The 25,926-nt window shown below is 42.4% G+C and overlaps 1 protein-coding gene across 1 annotated transcript in view; it reads left to right on the top strand.

Moving 5' to 3' along the window:
• The window catches only part of LOC140849706 (uncharacterized), a 48,234-nt gene extending 24,067 nt beyond the window's left edge, over positions 1 to 24,167 (top strand). Inside the window, 7 exon segments of the mRNA XM_073238050.1 lie at positions 3,586 to 3,807; positions 4,376 to 4,513; positions 21,560 to 21,651; positions 22,781 to 22,831; positions 22,833 to 22,983; positions 23,057 to 23,155; positions 24,039 to 24,167. Coding sequence (XP_073094151.1) covers positions 3,586 to 3,807; positions 4,376 to 4,513; positions 21,560 to 21,651; positions 22,781 to 22,831; positions 22,833 to 22,983; positions 23,057 to 23,155; positions 24,039 to 24,167 — 882 coding nt within the window.
• Positions 24,168 to 25,926: the final 1,759 nt, after the last annotated feature.

The raw sequence follows: 25,926 nt of genomic DNA, 5'->3' as shown, positions 1-25,926 counted from the left end.
TTCAAGGCCCTTCTGTTTCATTGCATTAAGTATATCATGCCATTCTCTTCTGGCCTGTAGGGTTTCTGTTGAGAAGTCTGATGTTAGCCTGATTGGTTTTCCTTTATAGGTGACCTTTTTCTCTCTAGCTGCCTTTAAAACTCTTTCCTTGTCCTTGATCCTTGCCATTTTAATTATTATGTGTCTTGGTGTTGTCCTCCTTGGATCCTTTCTGTTGGGGGTTCTGTATAATTCCATGGTCTGTTCGATTATTTCCTCCCCCAGTTTGGGGAAGTTTTCAGCAATTATTTCTTCAAAGACCCTTTCTATCCCTTTTCCTCTTTCTTCCTCTTCTGGTATCCCTATAATACGAATGTTTTTCCTTTTGTATTGGTCACATATTTCTCTTAGTGTTGTTTCATTCCTGGAGATCCTTTTATCTCTCTCTATGTCAGCTTCTATACGTTCCTGTTCTCTGGCTTCTATTCCTTCAATGGCCTCTTGCATCTTATCCATTCTGCTTATAAATCCTTCCAGGGATTGTTTCACTTCTGTGATCTCTTTCCTGACATCTGTGATCTCCTTCCGGACTTCATCCCACTGCTCTTGCATTTTTCTCTGCATCTCATCCCACTGCTCTTGCATTTTTCTCTGCATCTCATCCCATTGCTCTTGCATTTTTTTCTGCATCTCTGTCAGCATGTTCATGATTTTTATTTTGAATTCTTTTTCAGGAGGACTAGTTAGGTCTGTCTCCTTCTCAGGTGTTGTCTCTGTGATCTTTGTCTGCCTGTAGTTTTGCCTTTTCATGGTGATAGAGATAGTCTGCAGAGCTGGTACAAGTGACCGCTGGAAGAGCTTCCCTTCTTGTTGGTTTGTAGCCTTTTCCTGGGAGAATAGCGACCTCTAGTGGCTTGTGCTGGGCAGCTGTGCGCAGACAGGGCTTCTGCTTCCTGCCCAGTTGCTTTGGGGTTTATCTCCACTGTTGCTGTGGGCTTGGCCTGGCTGGGGCTGTTCCTCCAAAATGGTGGAGCCCCGTTAGAGGGGGAGCAGCCAGGAGACTATTTATCTCCGTAAGGGGCCTCTGTGCTCCCTGCTGCCCAGGGGGTTAGAGTGCCCAGAGATCCCCAGATTCCCTGCTTCTGGTCTAAGTGACCTGTCCTGCCCCTTTAAGATTTCCAAAAAGCACTCTCCAAACCAAAACAACAACAGCAACAATGAGAGAGGGAACAGAAAGGAAAAAAAAAAGAAAAAACACGCGATTTTTTTTTTTTTTCCTCAGGTGCCGGTCCCAGGCACCCGCGCACTGGTCCTGCTGCCCTGTCTCCCTAGCACCAGGGTCCCTGTCCTTTCAAGGCTTCCAAAAAGCACCCACCCACCGGTCCCGCAGGGAAGGAACGCTCAATATTCTTTGTCCTCAGGCACTGGTCCCACGCACCCGCTCACCAGTCCTGCCGCCCTGCCTCCCTAGCACCGGGGTCCCTGTCCCTTCAAGGCTTCCAAAAAGCACTTGGCAAAAAGAGAGAAAAAAAAGGGGAAAAACGCGCGATTTCTTCCGTCCTCAGGTGCTGGTCTCAGGCACCCACCCACCGGTCCCACAGGGAAAAATGCGGGATATTCTTTGTCCTCAGGTGCCGGTCCCAGGCACCCGCTCACCAGTCCCGCCGCCCTGCCTCCCTAGCACCGGGGTCCCTGTCCCTTTTAGGCTTCCAAAAAGCACTCGCAGAAAAGAGAAAAAAAAAAGGGGAAAAACGCGCGATTTCCTCTGTCCTCAAGTGCCGGTCTCAGGCACCCGCCCACCGGTCCCGCAGGGAAAAACGGGGGATATTCTTTGTCCTCAGGCGCCGGTCCCAGCCACCCGCTCACCAGTCCCGCCACCGTGCCTCCCTAGCACTGGGGTCCCCGTCCCTTCAAGGCTTCCAAAAAGCGCTTGCCATAAAGAGAAAAAAAAAAAGGGGAAAAACGCGCGACCTCCTCCGTCCTCAGGCACCGGTCTCAGGCACCCGCCCCCAGGTCTCGCAGGGAGAAACGCGGGATATTCTTTGTCCTCCGGCGCTGTTCCCAGGCACCTCCTCACCGGTCCCGCCACCCTGCCTCCCCAGCAACGGGGGCCCGTCCCTCTAAGGCTTCCAAAAAGCGCTCGCCAAAAAAAAAAACTGCTCCGGTTTCTCTCCACCTGCCGGGAGCCGGGGGGAGGGGCGCTCGGGTCCCGCCGGGCTGGGGCTTGTATCTTACCCCCTTCACAAGGCGCTGGGTTCTTGCAGGTGTGGATGTGGTCTGGATGTTGTCCTGTGTCCTGTGGTCTCTATTTTAGGAAGATTTTTCTTTGTTATATTTTCATAGCTCTATGTGTTTTTGGGAGGAGATTTCCACTGCTCTACTCACGCCGCCATCTTGGCTCCCCCTAATTTTTAAAATAAACTGGTGGCCAGTTGTTCAGATACCATTTCTTGAACAGTTTATCTTTTCCCCACTGGCTTACGATTCTATCATTTTTATATATTATAGTCTTCTATAATCTCTTTCTGGATCTTCTCTATTATTCCATTGGTTTGATCTTGCATGTTTATTTCATAATTTAAAAATATATGCTTAAAGTCTACATAGACAATGAGATTAGAAAAAAGCTGGAGGGAAATGCATTTAAATCTTAATGGTTCTGGTTTCTGGGTATTTCTGGGATTCTGTGGTTTCAATTTCTTCCCATCAGTTTGTGCTGTCCACATTTAGTGCTATGCACAAGTATGTTTGCATAAAGCAGGAAAATGTTTGCCCTTTGTCTTTGTTCAGGGGTGCCTGGTTTTGTGACCCTGGCACCTGGATCAGTGGAAAGTGGGTTGAGTGTTTTGTTTTATCCTCTCTGACAATAAAGATGACTGAGATTTTGTTGGTGGTGGTGACATATTTTGGGGACAGATGTGCTACCACACCTGACTTAACAGGAGTGAAGAAACCTCCGATTTCCCATCTGGCATGATTCTCTCTACTTCCACCCGACTGTGCTCTCTGCCTCATGCAGGGTGGCAGCCAGCAGAGGAGCTGAATCTTCTCATGTCCACTGTGCAGGGTCACTTTCCACCGTGGTCCCCACATGGGCAGAGAAGTGGCAAGTAAAGTGAAAGTGATCAAAGGGGAGAATTAGCAAAGGGCATAATCAAAACAAGACCTGAGGAACTTGGCTAAAATGCTGTCTTGGTGAATGGCTGGAAATATGACATTTCACTGTAGATGTACGTGAAAGGGAATGAGTTTGTTCTCCAAACCACTTTAAATTGAATTACAAGTCTTAGAAAATCTTGTTTGTTTTAGGATAAATCAGACTTGTATGTCTTCATTCAATAACCACTCATGGTCACGTACTATGTGTCGGGCACCATTGGACTTGCTGGGGTAAAGCAGTGAACAAAAATGATACACATTCCTGCCCTTAAGGAGCTCATAGTGCAGAAAATGTTCCCCATCACTAGCTGTGTCAGAAGGATAGTAGACCATCACCATTCTCATCGGGCATCTAGGAAATCTGGGGACCAGATGGGAGTGGTGACTTGCCTGGGCCCCCAGCACCATGCACCGTGTCCAGGGTGAGCCTGCACATCTCTTGCACAGATAATCTTCCTGCAGACCAGGCCTCGCCTGCTACACATGGCTGCCCTGCTGAGTAGCTGCATGGATGGCTACATCTATGCCTGGTCCATACACGGGAATGGGGGCCTACTGGGGAAGTTCCCTGTGGACTTTGAAGACAACGGGGATGTGGTCGTGGGCGCCATGGCCACTGATGAAAATGACTGGATCCTTGTCACAGGGGACTGTAAAGGACACATCAAGGTGAGGAAGGATGGGCACTGAGGCTGAGGGCTGGTGTCAGCCAAGCTCTGACCCCTCTTTGCCACATGTGGCACTGACCTAGGCCCTAGTTCCTCTGGGACTGGTTTCATTTGTAAAACAGTGGGCAGTAGGGTGGATTACCTCTGAAGTCCTTTCCTGCTCTGGTGTGCCTAGTGAAATGAATGAGGGCTTGGTTCAAAAGGCCCCTCCAAAGAAGCCATTCCCAGTGGGTCCCATACTCTATCGTTCTCTTCCTACAGCTCCCTCACCCCCAGGCTGTGCATCTCATCTGCGATCAGCTGTCTCAGGAACTGGTTTTGTGCTTTGTGGTGAGACGTGAGGCAAGACTGTCTTGTCCTTCGGCCAGTCAAACCCTCTTTGCATGCTAGCTCAGCTCTGGCCTGAGAGATCCCTTGGGCCCCTTCTGGCCCTGAGTGTCTGGGTATTTCATAGATGTGAGTAAGAACTGCCCCTCAGGTGAAGAGAAATGGTCTGGGAGGAGCCCACAGAATGAGCTGGTGTTGGGGGTCAGGGTGTGCCAGGCCACTAACTTACCCTTTGTGCCTAGATCTGGGACATCAAGGATTACTGCACATTCACCGACAAGCGGCCATTCCAATCCAGTAGAACAAACAAGTTCCGGTACCTAATTCCTAAACAGGGCCAGATCAGCCTCCCATACTACATCCCCTTGAAGGAGAAGGAGGTAGGCAGGTTACTGAGTGGCTGCTCAGAAAAGTGCTTTTGATCTCCACTAAGTAGCTGGGATCATAGTTCTTTTTTTTTTTCTATTTAATGGTTGTAATTAGGAAGGAAGAAGAAAAGCTATAGAGGTAGCAGATGGAAGAAAACATGGGAAGATTGATTATTTCTTTGACATATCTTCTTGTAGAGTAACTTAAGCATGTATAGGTTTTAAACTACTAATTAAATTGTGCACACACATTAACATAATAGGAATACAGTTACATAACCAAAGCAGATCTATAATTACCAGTCATCTCCAGTGAAGCCAAGAAAACCAGTTAGGCACCCTAGGCATTTGTGAAAATTTGTCTATGATATGATGGATATTGTCCAACTGTACTTGAACAGTCTGAGAGAAATCAGACAAATTAAAACAACCCATTCCTGGGAACTGTTCACATCCCATATGTTCTTTTAACAGTAGATAGTCTGTAGTTGTAAGATTTTGGAGTGCTACAACTTGCACTTCTCCTAATTCTTGGTTGGTTTTCAACAGTATAGATCCAGTCAAATTTGTTGTTTTACTGAAAGCACAGGCCAGCTTAGATATCTCCTTCTTCATTCCAATGGCAATTCCAGGAACTGGTGGGATGAATGCAGCTACAACTGCAGCATCGCCTGGATCTTTGTTGAGGTTTTTTGATGATCATCTTCTGGTATGACTCTTCCAGAGAGTGCTGATGTTGGAAGTTCTTCTTCATGTCATATCTTAGTTCCTCTTCTGGGTAGCCAAATTAGGCTTTGATCCTCTGTATAAACACAAACAGACTGTTTGCCCACAGTTTGATATGCCCTTTATACCATTGTGTAGAACTCATTGGAGGTCACCACACAGGAACTGCTGTTAGTCCATTCTTGGGTTCTGTGATTCCACTGCTGTTTTGTTCCTTCAGTTTTTCCTTTGCTCTTATACTCCACAGATGAGTGAAATCATTTGTTATTTCTCTTTCTCCACTTGGCTTATTTCACTGAGCATCATACCCTCCAGCTTCATCCATGTTGCTGCAAATGGTAGGATTTGCCCTCTTCTTATGGCTGAGTAGTATTCCATTGTGTATATGTACCACATCTTCTTTATCCATTCATCTACCGATGGACATTTAGGTTGCTTCCAATTCTTGGCTATTGTAAATAGTGCTGCGATAAACATAGGGGTGCATCTGTCTTTCTCAAACTTGATTGCTGCATTCTTAGGGTAAATTCCTAAGAGTGGAATTCCTGGGTCAAATGGTAAGTCTGTTTTGAGCATTTTGACGAACCTCCATACTGCTTTCCACAATGGTTGAACTAATTTACATTCCCACCAGCAGTGTAGGAGGGTTCCCCTTTCTCCACAGCCTTGCCAACATTTGTTGTTGTTTATCTTTTGGATGGCAGCCATCCTTACTGGTGTGAGGTGATTTAATTTGCATTTCTCTGATAATTAGTGATGTGGAGCATCTTTTCATGTGTCTATTGGCCATATGTATTTCTTTTTTGGAGAACTGTCTGTTCAGTTCCTCTGCCCATTTTTTAATTGGATTATTTGATTTTTGTTTGTTGAGGCGTGTGAGCTCTTTATATATTTTGGATGTCAAGCCTTTATTGGATCTGTCATTTACAAATATATTCTCCCATACTGTAGGGTTCCTTTTTGTTCTATTGATGGTGTCTTTTGCTGTACAGAAGCTTATCAGCTTAATATAGTCCCACTTGTTCATTTTTGCTGTTGTTTTCCTTGCCCGGGGAGATATGTTCAAGAAGAGGTCACTCATGTTTATGTCTAAGAGGTTTTTGCCTATGTTTGTTTCCATGAGTTTAATGGTTTCATGACTTACGTTCAGGTCTTTGATCCATTTTGAATTTACTTTTGTATATGGGGTTACACAATGGTCCAGTTTCATTCTCCTACATGTAGCTGTCCAGTTTTGCCAGCACCATCTGTGGAAGAAAGTCATTTCGCCATTGTATGTCCATGGCTCCTTCATCAAATATTAACTGACCATATATGCTTGGGTTAATGTCTGGAGTCTCTAGTCTGTTCCACTGGTCTGTGGCTCTGTTCTTGTGCCAGTATCAAATTGTCTTGATTACTATGGCTTTATAGTAGAGCTTGAAGTTGGGGAGTGAGGTCCCCCCTACTTTATTCTTCTTTTTCAGGATTGCTTTGGCTATTTGGGGTCTTTGGTGTTTCCATATGAATTTTTGAATTATTTGTTTCAGTTCATTGAAGAATGTTGCTGGTAATTTGATAGGGATTGCATCAAATCTGGATATTGCCTTGGGCATGATGGCCGTTTTGACGATATTAGTTCTTCCTAGCCATGAGCATGGGATGAGTTTCCATTTGTTAGTGTCCCCTTTAATTTCTCTTAAGAGTGACTTGTAGTTTTCAGAGTATAGGTCATTCACTTCTTTGGTTAGATTTATTCCTAGGTATTTTATTCTTTTTGATGCAATTGTGAGTGGAATTGTTTTCCTGATTTCTCTTTCTATTGGTTCATTGTTAGTGTATAGGAAAGCTCCAGATTTCTGTGTGTTAATTTTGTATCCTGCAACTTTGCTGTATTCCGTTATCATTTCTAGTAGTTTTGGGGTGGAGTCTTTAGGGTTTTTTATGTACAATATCATGTCGTCTGCAAATAGTGACAGTTTAACTTCTTCTTTACCAATCTGGATTCCTTGTATTTCTTTGTTTTGTCTGATTGCCATGGCTAGGACCTCCAGTACTATGTTAAATAGCAGTGGGGAGAGTGGGCATCCCTGTCTAGTTCCCGATCTCAGAGGAAAAGCTTTCAGCTTCTTGCTGTTCAGTATAATGCTGGCTGTGGGTTTATCATATATGGCCTTTATTATGTTGAGGTACTTGCCCTCTATTCCCATTTTGCTGAGAGTTTTTATCATGAATGGATGTTGAATTTTGTCAAATGCTTTTTCAGTATCTATGGAGATGATCATGTGGTTTTTGTCTCTCTTTTTGTTGATGTAGTGGATGATGTTGATGGATTTTCGAATGTTGTACCATCCTTGCATCCCTGGGATGAATCCCACTTGGTCATGGTGTATGATCCTTTTGATATACTTTTGAATTCGGTTTGCTAATATTTTATAAAGTATTTTAGCATCTACATTCATCAGGGATATTGGTCTGTAATTTTCTTTTTTGGTGGGGTCTTTACCTCGTTTTGGTATTAGGGTGATGTTGGCTTCATAGAATGAGTTTGGAGGTATTCCCTCCTCTTCTATTTTTTGGAAAACTTTAAGGAGAATGGGTATTATGTCTTCTCTGTGTGTCTGAAAAATTCCGAGGTAAATCCGTCTGGCCCGGGGGTTTTGTTCTTGGGTAGTTTTTTGATTACCGTTTCAATTTCTTTGCTCGTAATTGGTTTGTTTAACTTTTGTGTTTCTTCCTTGGTCAGTCTTGGAAGGTTGTATTTTTCTAGGAAGTTGTCCATTTCTTCTAGGTTTTCCAGCTTATTGGCATATAGGTTTTCATAGTAGTCTTTAATAATTCTTTGTATTTCTGTGGAGTCTGTCATGATTTTTCCGTTATCATTTCTGATTCTGTTGATTTGTGTTGATTTTATTTTTCTCTTAATAAGTTTGGCTAGAGGCTTATCTATTTTATTTTCTCAAAGAACCAGCTCTTGGTTTCATTGATTTTTGCTATTGTTTTATTCTTCTCAATTTTGTTTATTTCTTCTCTGATCTTTATTATGTCCCTCCTTCTGCTGACTTTAGGCCTCATTTGTTCTTCTTTTTCTAATTTCGATAATTGTGATGTTAGACTATTCATTTGGGATTGTTCTTGCTTCTTCAAGTGTGCCTGGATCGCTATATACTTTCCTCTTAAGACTGTTTTCGCTGCGTCCCACAGAAGTTGGGGCTTTGTGTTATTGTTGTCATTTGTTTCTATATATTCCTTGATCTCTATTTTAATTTGTTCGTTGATCCATTGATTATTTAGGAGCATGTTGTTAAGCCTCCATGTGTTTGTGAGCCTTTTATTTTCTTTGTAGAATTTATTTCTAGTTTTATACCTTTGTGGTCCGAAAAATTGGTTGGTAGAATTTCAATACTTTGGATTTTGCTGAGGCTCTTTTTGTGGGCTAGTATGTGGTCTATTCTGGAGAATGTTCCATGTGCACTTGAGAAGAATGTATATCCTGTTGCTTTTGGATGTAGAGTTCTATAGATGTCTATTAGGTCCATTTGTTCTAGTGTGTTGTTCAGTGCCTGTGTGTCCTTACTTATTTTCTGCCTGGTGGATCTATCCTTTGGGGTGAGTGGTGTGTTGAAGTCTCCTAAAATGAATGCATTGCTGTCTATTTCCCCCTTTAGTTCTGTTAGTATTTGTTTCACGTATGCTGGTGCTCCTGTGTTGGGTGCATGTATATTTAGAATGGTTATATCCTCTCATTGGACTGAGCCCTTTATCATTATGTAGTGTGCTTCTTTATCTCTTGTTACTTTCTTTGTTTTGAAGTCTATTTTGTCTGATATTAGTACTGCAACACCTGCTTTCTTCTCGCTGTTGTTTGCCTGAAATATGTTTTTCCATCCCTTGAATTTTAGTCTGTACATGTCTTTGGGTTTTAGGTGAGTTTCTTGTAAGCAGCATATAGATGGGTCTTGCTTTTTTATTCATTCTGTTACTCTGTGTCTTTTGATTGGTGCATTCAGTCCATTTACATTTAGGGTGACTATTGAAAGATATGTACTTATTCCCATTGCAGGCTTTAAATTCGTGGTTACCGAAGGTTCAAGGTTAGCCTCCTTAGTATCTTACTGCCTAACTTAGCTCGCTTATTGAGCTGTTATATACACTGTCTGGAGATTCTTTTCTTCTCTCCCTTCTTATTCCTCCTCCTCCATTCTTCATATGTTGGGTGTTTTGTTCTGTGCTCTTTCTAGGAGTGCTCCCATCTAGAGCAGTCCCTGTAAGATGCCCTGTGGAGGTGGTTTGTGGGAAGCAAATTCCCTCAGCTTTTGCTTGTCTGGGAATTGTTTAATCCCGCCATCATATTTAAATGATAGTTGTGCTGGATACAGTATCCTTGGTTCAAGGTCCTTCTGTTTCACTGCATTAAATATATCATGCCATTCTCTTCTGGCTTGTAGGGTTTCGGTCGAGAAGTCTGATGTTAGCCTGATGGGTTTTCCTTTATAGGTGACCTTTTTCTCTCTAGCTGCCTTTAAAACTCTTTCCTTGTCCTTGATCCTTGCCATTTTAATTATTATGTGTCTTGGTGTTGTCCTCCTTGGATCCTTTCTGTTGGGGGTTCTGTGTATTTCCGTGGTCTGTTTGATTATTTCCTCCCCCAGTTTGGGGAAGTTTTCAGCAATTATTTCTTCCATGATACTTTCCATCTCTTTTCCTCTCTCTTCTTCTTCTGGTACCCCTATAATATGGATATTGTTCCTTTTGGATTGGTCACACAGTTCTCTTAATATTGTTTCATTCCTGGAGATCCTTTTATCTCTCTCTATGTCAGCTTCTATGTGTTCCTGTTCTCTGGTTTCAGTTCCATCAATGACCTCTTGCATCTTATCCATTCTTCTTATAAATCCTTCCAGAGTCTGTTTCATTTCTGTAATCTCCTTTCTGGCATCTGTGATCTCCCTCTGGACTTCATCCCATTTCTCTTGTGTATTTCTCTGCATCTCTGTCAGCATGTTTATGATTTTTATTTTGAATTCTTTGTCAGGAAGACTGGTTAGGTCTGCCTCCTTCTTTGGTGTCTCTGTGATCTTGGTTGGCCTGTAATTTTGTCTTTTCATGGTGATAGGAATAGTTTGCAGAGCTGGGACGAGTGATGGCTGGAAGAACTTCCCTTCTTGTTGGTTTGTGGCCTTCCTCTCCTGGGAGAACAGCGACTTGTAGTGGCTTGTGCTGGGTAGCTGTGCACAGACAGGGCTTCTGCTTCCTGCCCGGCTGCTAGGGAGTTTATCTCCACTGTTGCTGTGGGCATAACCTGGCTCGGGCCACTGCTCCAAAGTGGTGGAGTCGCTTTGGAGGGGGAGGGGCTGGGAGGCTATTTATCTCCGTAAGGGGCCTCCATGTTCCCTGCAGCCCAGGGGATTAGAGTGCCCAGAGATCTCCGGATTCCCTACCTCTGGACTAAGTGTCCCACCCTGCCCCTTTAAGACTTCCAAAAAGCACCCACCAAAACAAAACAACGACCACACACACACAAAAAAATGGCCACTCGTTTTTCTTTATTCTCCTGTGCCAGTCTCAGGCACCTGATCACCGGTCTTGCTGCCCTGTTTCCCTAGTTTTGGGGTCCTTATCTCTTGAAGACTTCCAAAAAGTGCTCGCCAAAACAAAACAAAACAACAACAACAATAACAAAAAAATGGCCGCTTGCTTTTCCTTTGTTCTCCGGCACCAGCCTCCGGTACCCACTCACTGTTCTTGCTGCCCTGTTTCCCTAGTATCCAGGGCCCCACGCATGCACTGTGTCTGTGCTCTGGTCCGGATGGCTGGGGCTGGGTGAGCAGCAGTCCTGTGCTCCCTCTCCCTCCCACTCTGACTCATCTCCTCCCACTGGGAGCTGGGGGAAGGGGTGCTCAGGACCTGCCGGGCCAGGGCTTGTATCTTACCCCCTTTGTGAGGCACTGGGTTCTCGCAGGTGTGGATGTGGTCTGGATGTTGTCCTGTGTCCTCTGGTCTTTATTCTAGGAAGAGTTGTCTTTGTTATATTTTCATAGATACATGTGGTTTTGGGAGGAGATATCCACTGCTCTACTCACGCTGCCATCTTGGCTCCACCCCAGATCATAGTTCTTTTACTGAGATTCTATCTTTTCTGTTTCTTGTTCAAGGTTGTGGAAGAGTTTCTGTTGACTTGAAGTCACCATTAAACAGTAAAACAAAAGTGTGTACACACCAAATATACCTACATACATACACCTGCACATGTATACACACACATACACATACATTCCATGGGCATGGATCTTTGCAAGGAGAGCCCTGGAGTCATGAATTCTTTTTAAAAATAATGAAAATATTTATGTATTTTCTCAGGTAGGTAATACCATTGATATAGTTTAAAAATAACTTGATATTTCCCTGATGACTAATGAAGGTGAGCACTGTTTCATTAGTTATTGGAAAAATACAAATTAAAGTGGTATCACAATATGATACCAGTACACCCCCCCCCCCAGTATTGCTAAAACTAAAAAGACAGACAATACCAAATTTTGACAAGGATATAAATCAACTGTAATTTACACTGCTGGTAGGAATGCAACTTGGAATAGTCATTTTGGGCAACTGTTTGGCAGTAGCTACTAAAGCTGAATATGTCTACTCTGTGACCTAACAATTCCACTTCTAATACACAAGAGGAATATGCACTTTCAAAGATATAAATAAGAGGGTGGATAGAATTACTATGTGCAGTAACTCCACATTTGGAAAACCCCAAATGCCTAATTAATGTAGTCTGAAAAAATAAATTGTGATATATGCACTATATAGAACAATATCCGGCATTGGAAATGAATGATTTGCAACTACTCAACACAAAATGGGCAATTCTTTAAACAATTTAAGTGAAAGAAATAAGACACAAGGGAATATACATTATATGTTTTATAATTCCATTCATATAAAGTACAAAAACACAGAAACCTATCAGAAGTGATCCTCTTTGTTGGGGGAGTGGAGTGGCCAGGAGGAGTCACACAGGGGACTTCTGGGGCACTGGCAGTGCTCTGTCACTATCTGTCATGTTCAGTTTGTAAAAACGTATTCAATGGTGCATTTATGGTATATATATTTTTCCTATATGTACATTATACATCGATGGAAGTTTATAAAATCAGGCAATTAAAAAAATCTTAGTCCTCCTCCTGTCTCCTGCCAAAAATGATTCTCCTTGTTCCCTAAAGTAACCACTTACATTGACTCTTGGTTATTTTTCTAGGGTTTGTTTTTGCAAACACAAATGTGTAAAGTTAGGGTTATTATTTAACATTACAGTAGCATGTTATTTTTTACATGACAGTAGCACGTCTTACCTACTAGTACTCACCTTGCTTTTCTTACTCTGTCTTAATCTTTGCATAGCAGTACATTAATTTTTATAGCTGTGTAGTAAGCCATAGAATATGTTATTGATCTAATTCCCTCTTAAGGGAAATTGAGCTTCTTTTCTATGTTTTGTTTTTAACCAGAAGGGAATAGTGTCTATGTCATTTTACATGTGTGAAAAAATATCTGTTGGACAAATTCCTGGAAGTGAGATTGCTAGGTCAAAGGCTTATATACATTTGCCATTTTCACAGTCATCTTGAAGTCTTAGGTGCCCTTTGAATTTCTATAGAAATATATTCTGTCCAGTCTAGTTTTAGCAAGAAGAGAACTTCACTGCACTCAGATCTGTTGGGAACTGATTACCCATGGGTTCAGTATATGAAGAATCTATAATGTTAATACAATCATTATAAGGACAACAATAAAAGTGTCAATTATTGACTGCTTACAATGTTTCAGGGATTGTGATTAGTGTTATTATGTATCCTCTCATTGAATCTCTAGAGTGACTCTGTGAGGGAGATGTTATTTTTCAGATAAGGGAGATGAAACTGAAGAGTTGGGAGGTCCTGTCTGAGCTCACATGGCTGCCAGTGCTAGACTGAGCAGTAAACCCATGTCTGTGTGACTTCAGAATTTGTGCTTCTGACCAGCTGCTCTTAGTTCTTATAATGATATATTTTAAACAAATTGGGATCACACTGTATGAACTAGAATTTCATATATTATCAAATATTCTTGAAAATCAGACTTTGTAATAATTAATGTTCACTTTATAGAGGTACAGTCATTTATTTAACTTGTTTTTAAATTTTCACTATCAAAATAATGATAGAAAGTGGATAAATTCTTAAGAAGATATAAACTACCAAAATGGGCTTAAGAAGGAATAGAAAATCTAAAGAAATGCAAAATCTGAACATTCCAAGTAAAGAGATTGAGTTAGTAATAAAGCTTCCCATAAGGGAAAGCTCAGATACAGATACCTTCACTGGTGAATTCTGTGAACAATTTCAAGAAGGATTAATGTCAGTTCTTCAAAAGTTCTTCCAAAAGGATTTTCTATGAGACTGGCATTACCTTGTTACCAAAACCAGACAAAGACATCACAAGAAAATAAACTACAGACCAATATCTCTGGTGAATATACGTGCAAATATCCTAAGCAAAATACTAGCAAATTCAATCCAGCAACATATGAAAGGATTACACAGTAAGAATATCTTAGGAATGCAAGGTTGGCTTAACGTCCTAAATCAATTGACATAAATATTAATTGAATGAAGAAAAAAGACACATGATCATCTCACTAGATGTAGAAACAGCATTGGATAAATATTTTTTCTGATAAAAAGAAACCTCTCAACAAGGAATGGAGGGGAAAACCTGATAAAGGCTATTTACAAAAAATTCACAGCTAATGTCACACTTAATGGTGAAAGATTAAATTCTTTCCTCCTAAGATCAGGAACAAGACAAGGATGTCTGCTCTTGCCACTTCTGAAGGCATCCAGATTACAAGAGCATGAAAAAGAATAAAATATTTAGGAATGAATTTATGAAAGTAGTGTAAAATTTGTACTCTGAAAACTACAAAATGTTATTTAAAGAAATCAAAGAAAACCTGAACAAGTGGAAACATGTCCCATATTCCTGGATTAGAAGACTTCACCTTGTCAGTATAGCAGTATTTCCCAAATTGATTCAATGCAATTGATATGAAAATCCCAGCTGCCTTATTTTGCAGAAATTGACAAGCTGATCCTGAAGTTCACATGGAAACACAAAGGACCTAAAAATAAAAACAATCTTGAAAAAGAAAGAATTGGAGGACTCACACTTTCCAATTTCAAAATTTACTACAATGCTACAGTAAAGATAGCATGGTACTAGCATTAGGATAGACAATGGAATAGAATTAAGAGTAGAAAAATAAACTTTCATATTTCTGGTCAATTGATTTTCAACAAGCATACAAAGACAATCAAATGGGGGAAAGAATAGTCTTTCTAAACAAACGGAGCTGGGAAAACTGAATATAGCCACCAATAGAATGAACACAAAAACTTCACAAAACCATGCCTCACAACATTCACAAAAATTAACTTTGAATGGTCATAGACCTAAATGTAAGAGCGAAAATTATAAAACTCTTAGGAAAAAAATATAGAAATTTTCATGACGTTGGGTCAGGCAATGTTTCTTAGACATGATACCAAAAAACAGATGCAACAAAAGAAAAAATAAATTGAACTTCATTACAATTAAAAACTTTTAGCCTCCAAGGGGCACCACTAAGAAAGAGAAAAGATAACATACAGAATGGAAGAAACTATTTGCAAATCGTATATAAGACACAAGAATCCAGAATTTATGAAGAACTCTTACAACTCAACAGTAAAAAAGACAAATAACCCAATTAAAAATGAGCAAAGCCTCCAAATAGACACTTCTTCAAAGAAGGTATACAAATTGCCAACAAGGATATCAAAGGATGCTGAACATCATTAGTCATCAAAGAAATGTATGTCAAAACCATAATGAGATCCCACTTCACCCTCATTAGGATGGTTACAGATACGTGTTGGCTAAGATAGGGGCAAATTGGAATTCTCATACATTGCTGGTGAGAGTGTAAACTGGTGCAGCTACTTTGGAAAACAGTTTGGTAGTTCCTCAGAAAGTACAACATAGAGTTGCCGTCTGACCCAGCAATTCCACATCTAAATATATACCCAGGAGAATTGAAGACATATTTCCACACACAAATCTTGTTAACAAGTATTTATAGCAACATTAGTTGTGTAGCCAAGAAGTGAAAACAACCCAAATGTCTAAAACTGATGAATGGGTCAAGTGTGGTGTGGTCTGTCCATACGATGGAATATTATCCAACCGTAAAAAGGAATGGAATTCTGATGCATACTACATGATGAGCCTCTAAAACATTACGCTAAGTAAGCAAAGCCAGCCACAAGAGATCACACTATACTGTGTGATTCCATTTGCATGTATTGTGAGGTGATGAAATAGTCTAAAATTGATCATGATGGTAGTGCAAACTCTGTCAATGATGTGAGTCATTCCTGTTGTCCATTCAGTTCATTCATCCATCAACTGTCCATCTATTCAACATTATTTGCCTTTGTATACTTTTGCAAATCATGTATCTGACAAGGTACACTTCTTTTTCTTTATAAAATAAACTGAATTGTTGTATAATAATGTACACGAAGAAAAGCACACAAATCAAAAGGGTTCAGCTTGGTGAATATTCAGAAAATAAGCCCATATGCAAATAGCCACATCATATCAAGAAACAGAATACCAGCACTTGGTGCTCCCCCCATTCCCCCACTGGACCATTTTGACCTACCCTTCTCCCCTATCCTGATTTCTAAATCCAGAGATTAGGTTTGTCTGGTTTTGAACTTACTATGATTGAAATGGTAGGATAGGTTCTCCTTCATGGCTGGGTCTTTGCTCTCAAATACCATTATGTTCGTGCAGTTCAGTCATTAGTTGAATGTAGGTGTTGAGTCGTCAGCATTGCTGAGGAGTATTCTGTTGCTGATACACCACAATTTATTAATCGGTGCTACTTGGTGGCATTGAGGTTGTTTCTAGCGATGTGGGGCTACTAAACATAACGTTGTTATGAAGATTCTCATTTAATTTGAGTTTCACTGATGAGTAGTGAGGTTGAGCATCTCATGTATTTGTTGGTCAGGTGGCTATTATTAAGTGCTTATTCAGATATTCTCTCCATTTTTCTACTGACTTGTCTTTTTCCTTTGGGTTTGTAGGAGTCCTTTATATATTCTGGATATGAGTTCCTTGACAATCACAGAGTTTATAGATGTCTTCTTCCATTTTGAGCCTGCTTTTTATTCTGTGATGTCTCTTGATGAACAGAAGTTAATTTTAGTATTATACATTTCATCAATCCCACCCTTCATAGTTGTGCTTTTATACTCCCTTCCAAAAGTCTTTTAAAATTGTGGTAAAAACAAATAACATGACAACCACTGATCCAGCAATTTCATTTCTGGATATATATCCAAACCAAATAAAATCACTATCACAAAGAGATATCTGTGCCTCTATGTTCATTGCAAAATTATTTACAGTAACCAAGACACGGAAGCAACCTAAGTGTATAGCAACAGATGAGTGGATAAAGAAAATGTGATAAATTGTGTATAACATATATATATTATTGTATACACAGTGTATATGTATATGTATATAGCTTTTATATGTGTGTACATACATATACACTGGAATATTAGTCAGTATGAAAAAGCAGGAAGTCTTGCCATTGGCAATGACACGAATAAAACTGAAAGGCATTATGCTCAATAAAATAAGCCAGAGAGAGAAAGACAAATGCTGTATGATCTCACTTTATGTGGAATCTAAAGAAACCAAACTCTTAGAAACAGAGAGTACATTGGTGGCTGCCAGGGGCAGGAGGCAGGGTGGGGGAAATTGATGAAGGTGGCTCCAGTTATTGGGTGAGTAAATTCTGAGTCTTTAATGTACAGAAAAGTTTATATACAGTTATGAATACTATACTGTATACTTGTAAGTTAAGAGAGATCTTAAAATTTCTCACCACAAAAAATAAAAAAGAATGTTAACTGTGACTTGATGGATGTATTAACTAAACTTGTGGCTATCATTTTCCAATGTATACATGCAACAGATCATCCTGCTGTACACCTTAAACCTACACAATGTCAGATGTCAATTATATGATATTTCTGGAGAGAAAAAACCCAGAAATCTACCCTCTTAACAAAATTTTAAGTGTCAGTACAGTAGTGTTAACTTATTTCACTTTTGAACCACAACTGCCCAAGCGCCTCCCCTCTGGCTCAGGCAGCCATTATTCTACTTTTTGTTTCTATATGTTTGCTTTAGTGGAATCATGCAATATTTCTTTTTTAACAGTAGCTGTCTCTATCCCTAGTTAGCTGAGAGATTTTTTTATAGTTATGAATGAATTATAAAAAATGAACTTTGTATAATCATGAATGTTGGGTTCTGTCAAATGACTGCTCTGCTCCTATTGCAGTGATCATACGGGTTTTCTCCTTTATTATACTAATGTGCTGAGTTACATTCTTTGAATTTTGAATGTTATTCCAATCTTGCATTCCTGGTACAAACCTCACTTAGTCAAGTATTATTCTTTTTAATATACTGTTGAGTTCTGTTCAGTAAAATTTTGTTTAGAATATTTGCATCTATGTTCATGAAGAATATTGATCTACAGTTTTCTTTTCTTGTAGTTTCTTTGCCTTGTTCAGTATCAGGGCAATGCCAGCCTCATAGGATTTGGAAAGTACTCTTCTTATTTCTGGGAGAATTGGCATAGAGTGGGTATTATATCTTTCTTAAATATTTGATAGAGTCCACCGATTAAGCTCTCTGGATCTAGAGCTGTTTTTATGGAAAAGATTTTGATTATGAATTCAATTTCTTTAGTAGAAATAGGGCTACTTAGATTTCCTATTTCTTGTGTCAGTTTTGATAAACTCATTTTTTTTCAGGGAATTTTTCCATTTTATCCAAGTTTCAAATATGCTATCATTAAGTTCTTCACAATAGTCCCTTATCTTCTGAATGTCACAGGATTTCTATTAACGTCCCCTTTTCATTCTTGATCCTGGCAATATGTGTGTTCTCTTTCTCTTTCAATTTTGCTAGAGGTTTTTGGATTTGTTAAAACTTTAAAAGAATCAGCTTTGGCATTGTTTTTCTCTATTCTTTGTTCATTTTCTATTTTGTATATTTCTGCATTTAAGTAATGGCATATAATTATGTATGTTTTTTCTATAAAATTGTCAAATAACATTTTTCTATTTTTTTATTGTGGTGAAGACACATAACATTAGATTTACCATCTTAACCATTTTTAAGTGACCAGTTCAGCAGTATTCAGTATATTCACATTGTTATGCAACAGATCTCCAGAATTTTTCCATCTTGCAAATCTGAAATTCTATACCCATTAAACAACAACTTCCCTTTTATTTTAAAATTATTCCTTTTCCTCTATTTACTTAGAATTTGATTTACTCTTCTTTTTCTAACTTCTTAAAGTAGAAACCTAGATCATGTGTTTTACAGCTTCCTTTTTTCTAATGTAGGTATTTGAAGCTATAAATTTTCCTTCAAGCACTGCTTTAGTTGCATCCCATAAATTTTCATGTTATAACTTTTTAGTTTCCTAGTCTTATCATCATTCAGTTGGAAGTGATTTCTAATTTTCCCTTTGACCTATGAATAACTTAGAAGTGTTTTGATTAGTTTTCAAATACTTGGCCAAATTTCCAGCTATTGTTATTGATTTTCAATACCATTGTAGTCAGAAAATAAATTCTACAGTCTATGATTTTGATGATTTGAAACTTCCTGCATCTTTTATATGTCCCATTTTCTTGGCTATTTTGGTAAATGTTCCATGTGTACTTTGAAAAGAATGTGTGTTCTGCTGTTGTTGGATGTCAAATGTTACAAATGTTAGTTAGGGCCAGTTAGGTGATAGTCTTGTTCAAATCTTTTATATCTCTACTGTTTTTATGTCTACTTCTTGTATGAACAGCTGGGAGAGGTCTTACAATTTTCAAATATGATTGTGGACTTGTCTGTTTCTCCCTTTAGTTCTTTCAGTTTCTTTTATTTTTGGATCCCTAAATTGCAAGGCATACACGCATTTCGGATTATTATGTCTTCCTGAGGAATTGGTTCTTTCATCACTACAAAATTGACCTTTTAATTTTCAGTAATGTTCCTTGTCCTGAAGTCTTTCTCTGTTTGTAGAGACAGACACATTTTCCTAAGCTTTCTTTGCTTAGTACTTTCATGATATATCTTTCACCATCCTTTCACTTTTAATCTTTGTATTTATAAGTAAAGTCTTATTTCTTCTAAATGATATGTAGTTGAATCTTGCCTTTTCATTGAATAGTCTGAAAATCTCTCCACCTTAATTGGTGTATTTAGTCCATTTTCATTTAATATAATTATCTACATGGTTGGATTTAAGTCCACCGTGGTAATTTTTACTTTCTGTTGGTTTCATCTGTTCTTTCTCTATTCCTCTTTTCCTTTTTATTTTGGGTGAATGGGCTTTTTTACTTTTGTTTTGTATTATGTTCTAGTCTATCTTGTGTGTTGACTTTTCTGTCTCTTTGTGTGTATGTTTTTAACTGTGTCTGTCCAAAGCTCTGCTGGTTTCTCTTCCTTGCAGTTCCTTTCTTCCTCCTAATCTGAGCCTGATTCTTACTTAGCCAATGCCCAGACTCAGAAAATGCTCCCAGAGAAGAAAGCAGCTCCTGATTTCAGTTCTTCTTTGAAGGACTCTTCCTTTTCTGTAATTTTAGTTTGTCTTGATTTCTTTGCTTCTACAGCTCTCCAATTATTATTATTCTTATTTAATTTATCAAATGTACATCACAGTGGTTCAGCAGTCCCCCTCTCCCTCCCCCTGCCCCTGCCTATTCCTCACCCCCTTGGTAACCACTAGTCACTTCTCAGTGTCTACGAGTTGAATGGTGTTTTGTTCCTCCTGCTTTGTTTTGTTTTTATATTCCACAAATAAGTGAAATCATATGGCATTTGTTTTTCTCTATCTGGCTTATTTCACTGAGCATAATACCCTCTAGATCCATCCATGTTGTTGCAAATGGCAGGATTTCATTTTTTATGGCGGAATAGTATTCCACTGCATATATGTACCACCTGTTCTTTATCCATTCATCTATTGATGGACACTTAGGTTGCTTCCATGTCTTGGTTATTGCATACAGTGCGATGATAAACATAGGGGTGCATTTTTATTTTCAAGTCAGGGTTTTTGTTTTCTTTGGGTAAATTCCTAGGGGTGGAATTACTGGGTCAAATGGTATTTCTATGTTTAGTTTTCTGAGGAACCTCCATACTGCTTTCTACAGCAGCTACACCAATTTGTAGTCCCATCAACACTGTCAGAGGGTTCCCCTTTCTCCACACCGTCGCCAGCATTTATTTCTTCTCTTTGGGATGTTGGCTGTTCTAACTGGTGTGAGGTCATATCTCACTGTGGTTTTAATTTGCATTTCCCTGATGATTAGTGAAGCGGAGCAACTTTCATGTGCCTGTTGGTCATTTGTATTTTGGAGAAGTGTCTGCTCAGGTCCTCTGCCCATTTTTTGATTGGGTTATTTGTTTTGGGGGTGTTGAGGCATATGATTTCTTTATGTATTTTGGATGTTAACCCCTTATCAGATGAGTCATTTATGAATATATTCTCCCATACTGTAAGATGCCTTTTTGTTCTGCAGATGGTGTCCTTTGCTGTACAGAAGCTTGCTTTTTAGTTTGATGAAGGCTCACTTGTTCATTTTTTATTTTGTTTCCCTCCAATTATTTTTTAAAAATATTTGTAACATAGCTGTTTAGTTTTTCTAAATTAAAAAAACATTCTGCAGCAGGGGAATAGCCTGCAACTAACTCACTTCACCCTGCCCAGGAGGATTTCATGTCTCACTCTTCTCACTACCTGCTTTCTACCCGAGCCCCTGTTCTTCCCCAGCCCCATCCCTAACCTCACATTTGATGGACACCTGATCATTTTGTGCCATTGTTATTTTATACATGAGCTACTTGAAGCCTGACTGAGAATCACTTGGTCGTTGCCGCAGTACTCTATTTCGGCCTCCGTGTGGGGCCAAATGCTTTAGGCCTGAGCTCTAAGTATATACTATGGCTAGTGTCCGATTCCTCCAGATATTTGTAGAGTAGCCAGTATAATGCCTGGCATATGGTAGGCATCAACAGGTGTAGGCCAGGGGCAAGGGACTGTTGGCTGAGGGTGGAGGATGAGGGACAGAGGGTTCAGAGGAAGGGGAAGCTCTGTCATTGCTACTGAGCTGGATCTGTTAAATTGCAGGGACATTTGGCCTGAATGTTTGGAAAAGGCTGCAGGATGTCCAGATGGTTAGTGTCTATGATCTAAGAAAAAGCGTAAAGGAGGATGACGACTCCATAGATGCTTCACAGGCCTTCCATGAGCTGCAGTGAGTTATCATGGCCCACCTGGTCTCCTCTGGCCCAGGGAAGGGGATGCTGGGCATTTCCCCAAGTCCCAGGCAGCCTTACTTGGAGAGTGCTGGGCACACTCGGTAGGGGTGTGGGGGGGTGCTCAGAAGGCCAAAGATTTGGGACCTGCAAGCACATTTGACTCCACAGGTGTCAGCGGTGGCCTAAGAGCTCTGTTCTAACCCAGCAAAGCTGAAAGACTGAGAAGTACAAACCAGTGGAAAATATGAAAACCCAAGTCCCTTCCCCAGAACCAGGTTCAGATTTGTTCAGGCTGGTTCCCGGCAGAGGCTAATTCTATGTGGCCAGAGTTCCCTGGGAGGATAGACACTCATGTTATTTCTCTGTTTCATGGGGTAGGCAGGCTGCTTGCTTTGGAAGCCTTCTCTTCATTTTTTTCCTCCATCCACGTTCCACCATATTTCTGACCAAGTCTTGGACAATTTTGGATCCTTCAAAAAATATTTATTGAGGTCCTGATGACTGCCAGGCCCTGTGCTAGGTTCTAGAAATCCAGTCAGATACGAGTCTTGCCTTAGGCAACTCACAATCCATTTGGAGAGATGGATATGCAAGCTCGTGGCTGCAGTTCTATGTGGTAAGTAGCAGGACTGTTAAGAACAGGGATAGCTTAGAGGAAAAATCTCCTGATTGGTTGGATCAAGTAAAAGGAAGGTTTCATAGAAGAATAGATTTTGGAGTTGTGTTTTGAATATAAGTAGGAGTTTTCCAGGCAATTCCAAGAGTCCTTGTGGCTCCTATACTCCTGGGAAGGCATAAGTCTTATCTGTTGGGGGGGATATCAAGGCAGAGGCAGGGCTTCCCTAGGAGGGAGAGGTTGTTTATGTATTCCACAGGGGGAGGTCCAGGTAAGGTCAGTATGGGGTGCCAGGTCTCCATGGAGGAGAGCACAGGGTGGTGGGGAAGGTGGCAGGACTTGGTGGGAGCCAGTTTAATCTGGGCTTTAATAATGTTAATTGAACATGGCTAATTGACCAGGCCTGGGCAATATGGCCTCAGGGAGGGATGAGAAGCTTGCAAAGGCCCTGGCCCAGGTGGGAGGAACCCCGCCTAGGGCACCTTCTGAAGGAAAGCCCCTCATGGCAGGGAGGAGCAGGATCTCGCTGAGGCCCTGGAGTACCAGCAGCCGGAGCAGGTAGCTCCATGGCGCTCTGAACGGGAAGGGGGACGCCGAGGCCGAGGCATGGGCCAAGCTGCAGAGGCTAACCCTGCTGTCTCCGTGGGCCGGAGAGCGCTCCCCAGAAGACATTGAGAACAGCTGGCGCAAGTGGGAGTCCAAGGGCAAGCAGGTGAGGCTGGGGGTGTAGAGGGGCCCCCAGCACCTCAAGCCTGAGCCCTCACTCTTGCCCTTGACTCCTGCAGGTGAGCCAAGTCCTGGGAGCAGCGTACACATCCAAGCGGAAGCCTCCAAGTCCCAAACTCCTGTTCACCAATGTGCAGTACGGCTGGGTGAAGAACCAGGTGAGGCGGGGCGGGACTGTCTCCTCGAAATGCTGGGGCTGGAGGCCAGGGATCCCACCTCCATCGGTGACCACTCGTGCCCACCTGGCCCTTCAGTGGGGCTGTGGGGAACATCGGTCCTTTCACAGGATTCTGGGCTACAGACAGTTCTGGGATAAAGCTGTTCTGGCTGGTTTGTCTGCCAAGGCCCTGGTTGAGGCCATGGACGTGGCTTTTGACCTTGAGGGCAAGCCTCACTGGTTCCTTGTTGGAGGTCGTCTGGGCCTGGCGCTCCCACAGCCTCCAAAGCATTGCCTGAGTGTGTGGTTTTGGTTTATCAGTGTGTTTACTGCTCATGTCTGCATACAGCCGGTTGCTCCTGTGCGGGTACAGGGTCTCATGGTGGCAGGGAAATGATCAGGAGGAGACAGAGGGCATGGAGGGAGTTTTCCTGGAAAGAAGGAAAAGGAGCCAGGGACTCTAGAAAGGCAGCCTCAAGCCACATCATGCCTCTTCCTTGGCAGATCCCAGCCGTTCCCTCCTCGAATGCCATGAGGCACTGTGGGGGCTCCCTCTCTCTGTGTCGGGGTCTCAGCATTAAGTGAGACAGCTCCTCTGTGCTTGCTGGGGAGAGGTCAGTGTGAAGAGGGAGATGCGCCCAGAGCCAGCCTGGCAGGCGGTGAGAGCACATCTGGGAAGTAGCTGGTACCTGGGCCTCCTCCTAAGACAGGGACAGTCTGGTGCCCACCCCTCAGGCTGCTGCTATACCAAGAGAAGGGCAGCTTTGGTCATTAGTGACAGCCGTGACCTTCCAGAGACTTCTGCAAAGAAGTGTCAGGCCCGTCCTCCTGGCGCCTCCCTCTTGGTCCTGCTGCCCCTGCACTCCCCTCTCTGTTCCCCACAGATCGCACCTCAGATCCAGCAAACGCTGCATTTCAATGAACTGGCACCCACCCACCTGCCTGACTTGATGAAGCACAAGGTGCTAGAGCAGCAGGGCCGGCTCCTCCACCTGGAGACCCACACCTTCTAGAAGGACCTGGATCCTGATAGGGAGACGGCACCCAGCACCACGGCCAGCACGCCCACTGCCTCCTCCACTTACACCTTGTCTCCGTCAGCCCTGGCCTCTGGGTTCCCGGAGTCGAACCTGTCCACCTCCCTGGGGCTGCAGTTCCCCCAGGTGTCCAGGTACATCGTGCAGAGGTCAGCGACCCCCATGCCTGTCAGCTCCTCCCCAAAGCACCTCTCACGGCCTCTGAAGACCCCTCCTCTGTCCTCCGTGAAGAAGAGCTCCCGCATCAGGTTCTGAGGTGGCCCATCCTTCTCCCCTGTCCTCCAGCAGGTGCCCAGACCAGGGGGGCCTCGCTGTCCCTGGCTTACCCCTGCCAGGCCCAGGGATATAGGCCTCCTGGCTGTATCTGCCCGGCCTGGCTGGTGAAGCTGACCTTCTTCCTCACCAGGGACTTGGAGAAGGAAATAAATGTTCTCAGATGTTGGAGTCCCAGAGGCCCTTGTTGGGCTGTGTGTCCCTCGTGCCCTTAGGCACCAGGCTATGTCTCTGAGATCGTGTCATACTTCCCCTGTGAGGCCCTGGGCAGGCGCAGGGGGAGAATCCTGCGCCCAGGAGGCAGGTCCAGTTGTCTGGCAGGGGCTCTGGGTGATACCGCTGGGGTGAGCTGTTTGGCTCTGAAAAGTGGTTCACCCTCAAGGCAAGAGTGAGGCCCAGCAGTCATCTGGGGGTAATAGTGGCTGTTTGTCTCCTGCCCCTGCTGTGTGTCTGTCCTCCTCCACCACCAGGTGTTGCAGTTGGGGTCCATGAAAATGAGAAACCGTGGCAGAATGACGTTTAATGCAGAGGGCTGAGACTGTCTTGGAGACTAAGCACCAAGCCAGGCCTTCCCTGTGCCTTTATTAAGCTACAGCAAGTAAAAAGACAAGCATCAATTAATGATTATAGGATGAGTTTTTTCATCAGGCCAAATAATTGCAGACTATTCACCTCTTAAAGTTTCTCTTCTGTCTCGTCAAGTCATCCACCACGTGAGTCTCACGGTGTGTTCCTTATCTGGGTTTACCTGGGAAAGGACGACGGGAACTGTTTGCAGTCCTTGTCACATTGCTCATGACTCGCCCCAGATTCCAAGACACAGCACCTATTCTCTCTTAGATTAGTTTCAGCTATAGATTAAGCTTAAACAGGAATTAAATTACAGCAAGATTAACTGCTGGGGTATCTACAACCAGGCGCTCCTCTGCAGGGAACCCTGTATTTACAAACTGTTCAGTCCCTCATGTAAGGGAGGCCCAGAGCGTGGATGGCACCTGAGCCTGACTCTGCTACAGTCTGGCTTTGGAGTCCCCTGTTGACTCTGGGCTCATTGTCCCACTCTGGCCCAGAGGCATCTGTCCAGGCCTCTGCTGGCCCACTATCCCTCTCAGCAGCACCACACAGGGTTCTGGGGCATTAAGAGACTCTGAACACACAACAGCAGCCACTGCTGCTGTTCCACAATGCCCACGGTGCCATTTTGGCTGGGGCTCACTGGAGCCATGGAAGGTGGGCTGCAGGCCTGGTTTCTCAGAGGTCTCTGCAGCTCTTGTTCCCACGGACCCTACTGCCCAGCCAAGGCTCAGCCCTGGGCAATGAATGTGTGGCTTCCCCTCTCTCTGCTTCCATCTCCCTTTCTCACTTCCCTCTCCTCTCTGGCGAGGAGTCCCCATGTCCCTGTGCCCCCTCCCCAGGGCCAGTGCATCCTCTCTGCTACAGAAAACTATGACCTGAGCCCTCC

This window comes from Manis javanica, chromosome 5, assembly GCF_040802235.1.
Source record: "Manis javanica isolate MJ-LG chromosome 5, MJ_LKY, whole genome shotgun sequence".
Classification (NCBI taxonomy): domain Eukaryota; kingdom Metazoa; phylum Chordata; class Mammalia; order Pholidota; family Manidae; genus Manis; species Manis javanica.
This window is presented reverse-complemented; position numbering and strand designations above follow the sequence as displayed.